Genomic DNA, 10,164 nt, shown 5'->3' with positions numbered 1-10,164 from the left:
AGAATGACCTTTCAGCCACCTCAGAGAATCAAGACAACGAAATATCCTGTGTTTCAGGTTTACACAACTTCTGAAATTATTCTATGTCAGAAAATCTAAAATTACTCATGATAATTTTTATCCTTAAGAAAATGCCAAATGTGGTAGGTGATTAACATAATTAAAATGTGTCTAATCGGATGTGTTTACCTCTTTTATAGGGTTGGGAATAGCTCAGAATTCTTTTTTCATGACAAAATGAATCTGCACTGTGCCGTTGTGAAGATAAAATTAAGATTTCCAAGGCTTGCCTTGGGATATAGAAAAAGTCTGAAACTAAAATTGCCCATGACTTCACAGTGGAAGCATTTCCAAGTATTTAATAGTTTCTGCCTTAAGAGATGCACAGAGGTTTACTTCACTGGAGCAATTATAGTCTTAGGTTTTGTATGTCTCCTTGATTATAGGGCTTTTAACTGTGTCATACTGAAGCACACACTGATTCATTTAGCATCCATATTTAACTTTCATTTTATAAAAATGGTAGCAGTATCAGATAGAACTTGTTTTCTTAGTTTCTGAAGCTATTCTATATAAAACACTAAGATAAACATTGCATTAGGTAAGCATAGACATAGAAACATATGTATAAAATGCTAAAGATTGTATTTTCTTGCTAATGCATCACGTTCCCTCATAAAACTATGACTGTTGCAGTGTTAAAGGCCACCTGTCTTCTCCCAAACCACTGAACATCCACATAATATTTTGGGGAAGCAGGTAAGATTTGGAAGTTCAATCAGTTCAAACACTAGCTATTTCTCTGCTGATGTCATGCCAAGTATGCACACAGTCAGACCATGACTCAAATCCACTGCAATCACACAGCATCTTTTCACAGATTATTTTCACCACTACTCGGTCTGGAGTAGCTGGTGAGCTGCAGGAGCTCAAAAAAGTACTATGAGTAGCAAATTCTCACACATTTTCCTTGCAGCAAGGAAGTCCTGGGCTCGTCCATTATCATTTTCACACCACCTAAGGATTAAAAAAGGAAGCACTGGAGTTAACATACACACATAAAGACTTGCTTCATCTTCTCCAACCACACATTTGGCTCTGTAAGGGAGCACATAGGAACCTGGACTTGACTCTGGGTGATGCGATGCTATCCCGTGCCCCTAGCCTGCATTGAGGAAGAGATGGGATCTCAATATAGTAATTTCATGCCCTGTGAAGTAGGAAAGTGTTAGCATCTTCAGATTCAGGATAAGGAGATACTTGTGGCAGCAGAGCATTTGTGTACAGCACTGCATAGAGCACTCTAGCTCATCTGGGAGTGCACAGGGACATTGAAATTAAAAAAGTACACCCAGTACCATGTTGCATAAATTTCAGAGCATGAACCTACTTTACAAAATAGCTTCCTTTGAGACCTATGACCATGATACCATTTTGGCTAAAAATTTCAAATGGAAGGGACTAGATCATTTAATGACAAAAATTCTGACTTTGAGGTTACTTTGAGAAAAGATAAGGCTAAACTAGTACCCTTTAATTTTCCTAGGCTTAGCTCCAACCAGCTGCATTAAATCTGCTAGAAAGAGTTGAAGTTTTATTTAAAACTACCTCTATCTCTGGTGATTTAATTATTAGTAATTTAAAGAGTAAACCTTGATATCAATTTCTGAGCCTGTTATACACATTCTTTCTTAGAGCAAGATGATTACCTGGCTTAAGAAGGCATCATGTTGGAGAGAGTGGTAAAACTAAGATAGTTTTAAACTTTCAATAGTTTTAAATTATTTTAGTTTTTCCACTCTCTCCAACATGATGTCTTCTTTATTTTGAAATAATCACTCTACTAACATGATCTTCGAGACACTTGGATGCTTTTTATCCAGTTAAGAAAATTATTACCTTTTTTTTTTCTTTTTTTTACATCAACAAGCAAAGCATCTAGGTTGGGTCTCAGAGACCAATTTCTTTCTGCTTAATTCATTAATACTGGGGGAGGGAGGGGAAGGAGAGAAGAACACACAACAAATTAAACACACATAACCCGCATAAAAATCAGAACTCTTCAGATTCAGTCAAAGAACTGCTAGGCAGCACTCTCTCCTCTGTGGTTCACACTGAATTCTGTAAAATTTGAAGCAATTGAATGAAATTCCTTGGTTATTTTCATAAAATATCTCCACACAATATCATAATCAGCTCTTATCTTCCTATGCTCCAGCCTTCCCCTTAAACATTTCTGAAGCAGCCCTCTTTGTTCTGTGTACAAAGCCTTCACTAGGCCTCATGTATAAAAATGAAAATACCAAAAGGCGGTCCTGGCTGTTTATAAAAACACGCTCACATTCTTTTGCATGGGCTTTTACCTCCTAACTTTGATGAACTTCAGAGGGGGAAAAAATAAAAAAAGTCCAGTGTCAACCACCATACGTGGAATAAACAGAATCCCCTTATAAAAGCAATAGTCTACCAACAGGCTTGGAAAGCATTTTTATCTCATAGGATTCATCTGTGGTAATTAAAATCCTGGTGAAGGTACATTCTACTCAGTAGAATGTTACATGGTTATTCTTTGCAGTTCCATAGAGGAACAAAAAAAATATCCAGAAATCATTACTTTGTTCTTTTAGATGGCTTTTGTGTGTGTGTGTAACCCTAGCGTTTTAAACCCTCATATGCTGCTTAAAGCACTTATAAGCATTTTAGTCTATTTTTCTTGAAAGATCCAAATTATTCATTTATGCATTAACAGATTTTATTTTTTCTTAAATGGACAGAGAAATCAGGCACAAGAAGAAATAGAATAATTTTTTTTCTCTGTTCTGTTATTGTAGAATAAATAATTTTGATAAAATCTTTCATTTAAAATGCAATCAGCAAAAATAATCCCTGATGCACAATGACCAGACCAGGAAAAAGCCAGGTCATTCTTTTTTAATTTACAATAATTTCTTACAGAAAAGCAATCTAACAGCAAGTTCTTTAATTCAGAGAATAACTTATTGACTTCTCAAATGCTATAAAAGCTGATTTTGACAATTAAGATCTCAGTACAAGTTAAAAGGTCACAAAAATTTAGTCACTTCTGAAGTAAATGGCCTTCATATCACGTAAGAGAAATTTAATACAATTTTTATTACAATATATGTAACAGTGAAAGGTTTTTCTAGCCATAAAAATGATGGATGTTGATTTCAGAGTGAATTTGCTTTGGTCTAGAGTGATATCTTTTATAACTGTATAATTTAATTAAGTATTTTAACTTAGAAAGGCTATTAGTAATTTTGAGCAGTCAAGAACCAGTCCAAACCCCATCAGTCCCCATCACATATAAAGAAATGAACCATCAATTACAGCAAGCAAGTATTTTTCTGTGGCTTCCTGATTTTTGTAGAAATTTGATTAAAAGAAACAAAAGTCCCATGGTTCCTGGGAAAACCGAGTTCAAATTCAACACCAGTGAACACAGTAACTGGCAGGATGTGACACAGGCTGGCAGGGCTACCTCCTCTAAATTGTGACCAGTGTCTCCTTTTTTCATTATTATTTTTGAAGCCAAATTTATAAAAGAATAATTATGTTATTTCTCTATTCTTTCCCATAACATATATAGTGGAAAAACACCAGTACTTGCTGCCAGTATTATCCTAGTAGTGCTACAAATACAAAGTAGGCTAACAGTAAATGCAAATGGGAGAAGAAATATTTGCCACCAGGAAATTTGTTAGCTGGTTTTGAAACCACACTGAGAAGTGGCAGAAATACTAATGGCCCTATTACAACTCTTACGAACCAGAGGAAAACAATGTTCTTGGGAGTATTGTGTAATGTTATAATAGACATGTTTGTTTTGACCAGAAAGAGTGTCAGATTGCAAGTGGTTTTCATTATCAGGAGTTGAAATGTACTCTTACAAAATCGTATTAACCAACAGTTATACAAACACACCTGAGTTTAAAGCACAACCATGCTTGGGAAAGAGAGGAGCACCTTTAAAAATGATAAGGGGACTTGAATTTTATTTGAAGTCCCCTTGGAAGGGACTTGAATTTTATTTTATTTTCCTGCTAGGAAATCAGGGTTTGGCAGAATTTCATAGAATCACAGAATGGTTTGGTTTGGAAGGGACTTTAAAGATCATCTAGTTCCAACCCTCCTGCCACAAGCAGGGACACCTTCCACTAGACCAGGTTCCTCAAAGTGCCATCCAACCTGGCAGACACTACCAGGTCCTGTTTAGCTTCTCATCAGCCAACACCCCTTTCTCCTCAAGGCTGCTCTCAATCCAGTCTCTGCCCAACCTGTATCTGTGCTTTGGGGAATGCCCCAACCCAGGTGTTCAAGGGTGATAAGCCAGGTGTGATGCCAGGTGAAACTTGGAATGAAACTTTCATCCATCTCTGCCCTTGTGGCTCAGAAGCCAAAAGGAACTGAACAGCAAGGGTGCCTTAACACTTGAGGAGGATGAAGCAATGGTAGTTATGGTAGCAAAGACTGTAGTGAACAATTTAATGATCTTCCACAGATAATGGAGGACAGCTGCAGAATATAGGGAAAACCAGCTTCATCTGGTTCATGAACATGAGTGGGTTTTTTCTCTCTCTTTCATTAGAATGCTATTCTGCTTCTAACAACTATTGAAGAGATATTGTCTTGCTTTCCATTTGTTATAAGCACAAAACGTTTTCTTCCTGTGTTTTTCAGTTGAGCTGTATCAAGTGCCATATCAGAGCCAACTAGTGACCTCCACGTGGATCCTTCACGCATAACTTAGATCAGTGGAGTGAGGTGACAGCAGCATTTACAAGCACTGATCACACTGACTACAAGTAAATGTTGTTCATAAAAAACCAAAAAAGCCATGTTGAAGTTGGCCATCCCAGGTGTCCATCTCTTGCTGAGTCCTTTGCTTCCTGTTTTTAAGTAAAACTCAGTAAAACTAACTTCAGCCCTCCTCTGAGAGGGGGAGCACACTAGGTCCTGCATGCTTCTCCTGATATTTCCAGGCATCAGGGAGTTGCTGGGAACTATGATTTGGAAGAGAAAAGAAAATGCAGAAAGCACAGGACAAGGTGGAAGCAAGATAGGATGGAAACAACAGCAGAACAGCACAAAATCAATGTAAACAGAAAATATGAGTGGGAGAGGGGCCATTTAAGGACAAATAGAGAAAAAATAAATTTTTCAAGGGTGAGGTGTGACTAGCACTGTGAAGGTAAAAAAACAACTTTCAGGAGGTTAAGTATACAAAGGCACGGCTAATAAACAGGGTTGTGGAAGGAACACACATCCACTTTCATAATCTGAAATTCAACTCTAGTGTCTATTTCTCAAAACAGCTCAGAAAGTAATGTTGACAAATGTTTGTCATTAGCATGTTTTGCATTTCCCTACCTACATTGTGCAACACATCCTGCTCTCAGAACATCCTTTATTTGCTATACTAGCACTGAAATTATAAACCTTTCAATTATAGATGTGGAAACACAGAAGGAAAGTCACCTCAATACTAAAGTCTCATTTGTTCTTTATCAGATCTGTATCCTTGTCTCTGCTTGAGCTTCTGTGAGATGCAGCTCAAAACAAGAAAACAGTTTACAAGTTATGACAGCTATATAGAATATTCTATTAGACAATTATAAAAAAGCACAGTATAAATGTAAGATTTTTTAGGTATCTCTTTAGCTTGCTCTATCTTATCAAAACGCTGATGAAAATCAAGAGAAGTTCAGAATTTATCAAATCTACATCAGTTCTTCCCAGGAGTCGGTCACACAAAACTTCAGTCTCCCTCCTGGTTTTCCAGGCCATCAGACAGCATGTGAAACCCACTAATGGAGGCCAGGCCTCATCCTCTTCTCACGCTTCCCTAACATGCAGATTCTTCCAGATGCAGTTGAAATGCTGAAGTTGCAAAGGCCCAGGTTCTGCAGTGACCTTTTCTAAGGCTCATCTGGACCCTAGGTAAGAGCTTGCCTTGTGTTCTGGGTTATTTTCAGGCTTTTTTGTTAGGTTGGGTTTTGTTCAGTTTTGGGGGTTGTTTTTTTTTAAAAAAACAGTTAGAAAACTTCAGCTAAAAGACTGGTGAAAGCAGTAAGTTAAACACTCCAAAGCTAAGAAATTTGAAACTTTACACAAAGATTACTCATACAAATTTAAAACAGCCCTCTTCTGTCAGCATACATGCAATTGGGTACTGCTTATTTATTTTTCACAGGACTGGAGCCTTTTCAGGGCACCCAAGAAACAATGCTGCAGGAATTAATCAGGTTCATGTGGGCACAATAACAGTGACAAAGGACTCTGTATCAGCTGCTGAGCTAAGTATGAAAGTGCAGGGTACAGGTGCAGAGAGCCTGTGGAGGTGATCTAGGCTTGCTTAGATCCAGTAGCATCTTAGAATAGTATGGATATTGCTCACATTCCCTACCTAATGTCAGAGCACCTATTCCTCAACTGGCTCAGCTTTTAGCCTTGCTGCACGCAACATGAGGGTACTGGCCTGACACCACAAGGATAATGTGACCTCATCTTATACTTATTGAACTGGAGACAGCCTCAAACTCCTTTTCTAAAAAGTCATAACTTAAAAATGCACCGCAATGCATTTGCATTTCAGCAATGCTCCGTGTACTTGAGGCCTCTGTACTTACAGGACTGGTTTAGAACAGCTTTTTCCTTCACTGAAAGGTCATTGTTCTATTGGATAAGCTTCTTATTTATGATACATAAACTTCCCCTGGAGTATTCTGTAAGTTATTAAAGTATGTGCTTCTGTGGCTACATATGATGCAGATGTACCGTTGGTTTTTCATTTGGTGCTAGTATTATGAGATTGTTTAGTTATAAGACTTCAGTAATTATCACTGACAACTTCCCTATCTATAAAGAAAATTATGGTGGTGTTCCTGGTACGTATTTCAGGTGAACTTGTTTTAGCTTATCTTTAGTGACATTTACAATTTAACATTTACACAGCTGCTCTGTGGAAACATTGGCTATTTCAAATAAGTATTGAGAAATTCTTTGTTCTGCTCTAGGGCTGGGGGTTTTTAAACATGCAAAAGTGTTTCCACAAGTCGACAAAGTACCCTTCAAAAATTTTCCTCACATTTTAAGTGTGTTTACCTATTGAAGAAAATAATCCCCTATCATTCAAGTTAAAGTTCATTACACTTCTATTCATATGCAAATTCATATTATATTACATGCCCTTTTCATTTCCTGTTGATAACAGGATGAATCTCAAGTTACATACCCTATAAATTAGACCATTTAATGAGTCTTCCTTATTTCATATTGGAGCTGCTAGGTAAGTTGAACATCTTTAAATAGTTTTCCACTTAAATTATGTTGAATCCTATTAAACTGTATCACAAAACTTTCAATTTTAGATTTTTCTTTGTGTCTCAACATTTATATTAAAACTTTCACCTACTTTTGCAAAGGATATCACCTGAGGTGAAGATACTTTGAAAGATGGATGCCATAATGGGAGAATAAGTTTTAACAATTGTTTTGCTCTTAAACCAATTGATAAAGAAAGTATATCCCAGTTTATATTAACCTGTCTTTCTCTTATTAAAGCAGACATGTGTCTATTGCTCACCTGTAAAATTAAGGCCAAAACTTTAGCTTTTTGCATGGGAAAAATGGCATATAATGGTATCTGCTGTACAAAAGAGAGCTTTGAAGGGGATGTTTTGGTTTTTTGCTCTTCAGGCTTGTAGACAAGCAGACTGGGGTTTTTTGAAAAAAATTTCAATTGTTCACAATAACCTAACTTGATAGTACATCAGTGGCACTCATGTCACTGAGGGCAAAGCTTAAGGTGCATAAAACTTCAAACTCAGACAGCAAAATTATGATACATTGTGGTTTGTTGGGTTGTTTGGTTTTTTTTTTTCCATGCAGGACTCTACACTGGAGAGTAAAACCATTTTACATTTGGCATTAAATAATGCTGTGTCCACAGTTGTTTCACAAAATCTTAGGAGCAGCTTTTTTCCTGCTCCTATGTTGCGTTCAGGTTAAACCTGCAAGAATTCCTCCACTGTCCGGTGTCGCACATATGACCGAAGATGGGCTACGTAGAGGATTTATACCAGGTACATGCAGTTACCATTTCCATTTTTATCCAGATGTGTTGTTGTGTTCTACTTTTATGCTTTGTAAACTGAACACTTTTGTATAATCTGATGTGGGTTCTACTTGACAGAAAATAAACAGAACTTTATGAATTCCTTGTATGAAGTAATATGCTTAAATCTCTCCTACTTAATGATGCAATGGTTCAATTCACAGAGAAAAGATATTTTGCATAACACATGGCACAAGAAACTTGTTCCTAAGTGTTAAGCTGGAGCTGCAAGCAAGTGCTTGAACAGCTTGAAGGATTCTGTCAACATTTTCTAGACACAGTTAAAAATCAACTAAAATTACTACAGAAGTGCCAGTGTTTTGCCTGGGCTGGCTCAGTCACTTACAGAGGGAAGACTAACTCAGTTTGCTAATTCAAGTTTTCCATAGACATCACTGCTTTGCATGTAGTCTCCAGGAATGTATTCCTTATCCTTACAAAGATCAATGTGTAAAAAGATCCCCAGTTTAAAATACAACAGTAAACTAAAACAGGCCAAATATTTTAAAGGGAATATTAATTTCACATTATTATCTCTGCTTTGTCTTGAAAGCCAAGATTCAAACTGTAACACAAAATGCATGGTTTTGTTCATAGGTTTCCTACCACTGGCTGATAATGAAATGGAAGATGTCCGTCAATTAGATCATGAGATTTCCAGACTTGAAGGAGGTAATTTATCTGCCTTTACTCTCTGCTGTATTTGGATTAGTGGGCATAAACAAAATGAGCAACAAAATGGTTTCTTAGGAAAAAAAGGTAGAATTTTCTGCAGTTCTACTGCATTCTAATTACATTCTGTTCACTGGTAGATAGAAAAGTGATAACTCTCAAGTGGGGGGAGGGGAGGATTAGTTTTTCATAACTAGTCAAAGACACCTAAGGTACAAGTCAGAAGTTTATCAGATTAAAACCTCTGCCTTGCAGAAGTGCTCCATGGGCATCTCATGCTCAAAACAGACAAATAAACTCAACACTAAAAATATAACAAAACAATCACAACCAGACCACACCTAAGGGCCTACTAATTCAAGCACTGACATACACCCTCGAATACTGCAAACTGTCTCAGAGAGCTTATACAGTCTCAAAGAAAGTATTAATATACTTTTCCAAATGTAGAATTCCTCATTTTCTTCCCTCCTTCTCCAACCTCTTTCGTGCTTCTCCTATTTCATTGAGTATTTATGTGTTTCTTCCTTTTCCCCCCTTTCCCTTCTTCTTTTGTGATTTCTTCTGCCTTTTCATGGCTGTCTTTTCTTTCTTTAATCTTTATTTTCAGGTTTTCCTCTCCTTTACCTTTTCCTGGGTTTAATCTAAAGTTATGGACATGTCCTGGTTTTGGCTGGTTAAACCAGGACAGGAGGAAAATTGCCACAAATTGTAATCCCTACTAAGTGACCACAAAAAAAATGCATAAAAGAGTAACAGCTTTCACCTCATCTTGCAGTCCTCCACTTGAAAAAGATGATAACAGAAGCTGGAGGAAAAATATTTTCTACCAATGGGAAAAAAGCCAATTTCGAAACTACACTGAACATATGCAAAGAGGCTGGCGGGTCTATTGCCACCCCAAGGAGCCTGGCTGAGAATGATGCCATTCTGTACTTTGTGAAAAGTTTTAATACCTACGCCTACCTGGGGATAAAGGAATCTCTAATTCCAAGTACATTCCAGTTCCTGGATGGTACAAAGCTGAACTATACTAACTGGTATTTAAATGAACCTTCTGGCAAAGGGGAAGAAGAATGTGTGGAGATGTACACTGATGGCACTTGGAATGACAAGAAGTGCAACTATAATCGTCTTATTGTTTGTCAGTTTTAGTGATTCCCCCTACTGCTCTTTGGCAGGCTCCCTGGAATACCTTTACCTATCCCTTTTCTCTTCATTTGTAGTTAGTGAATTCAGATAATGCAGTGTGAAAAATGAGTCATTCTTTCCCAACCTGATTTGCCTTTTGAACGAATGTCAGCCATAAAGAGCAAATACTTAACAAAAGCAGTGGCTATTTTGTCTCTTCTGTT

At 37.2% G+C, this 10,164-nt stretch overlaps 1 protein-coding gene across 1 annotated transcript; it reads left to right on the top strand.

Annotated features, from left to right (window-relative positions):
* Positions 1-8,068: 8,068 nt before the first annotated feature.
* LOC104411346 (pulmonary surfactant-associated protein A-like) lies at positions 8,069-9,964 on the top strand. The gene is made up of 3 exons (XM_010021740.1): positions 8,069-8,105; positions 8,735-8,809; positions 9,588-9,964. Exons 1-3 carry the CDS (start codon positions 8,069-8,071, stop codon positions 9,962-9,964), a joined length of 489 nt encoding a protein of 162 aa, XP_010020042.1.
* Positions 9,965-10,164: the final 200 nt, after the last annotated feature.

Source organism: Nestor notabilis, unplaced genomic scaffold, assembly GCF_000696875.1.
Source record: "Nestor notabilis isolate BGI_N333 unplaced genomic scaffold, ASM69687v1 scaffold3259, whole genome shotgun sequence".
Classification (NCBI taxonomy): domain Eukaryota; kingdom Metazoa; phylum Chordata; class Aves; order Psittaciformes; family Psittacidae; genus Nestor; species Nestor notabilis.
Note: the sequence above shows the minus strand (reverse complement) of the source record. Positions and strands in the feature narration are given on the sequence as shown.

Bases quoted from the DNA above. Each gene is read 5' to 3' on its own strand.
- LOC104411346 (XM_010021740.1), top strand. From the start codon at position 8,069: ATGACCGAAGATGGGCTACGTAGAGGATTTATACCAG. The intron at 8,106-8,734 runs GTACATGCAGTT...TTTTGTTCATAG, and splicing joins ACGTAGAGGATTTATACCAG to GTTTCCTACCACTGGCTGAT. The intron at 8,810-9,587 runs GTAATTTATCTG...CTCATCTTGCAG, and splicing joins GATTTCCAGACTTGAAGGAG to TCCTCCACTTGAAAAAGATG.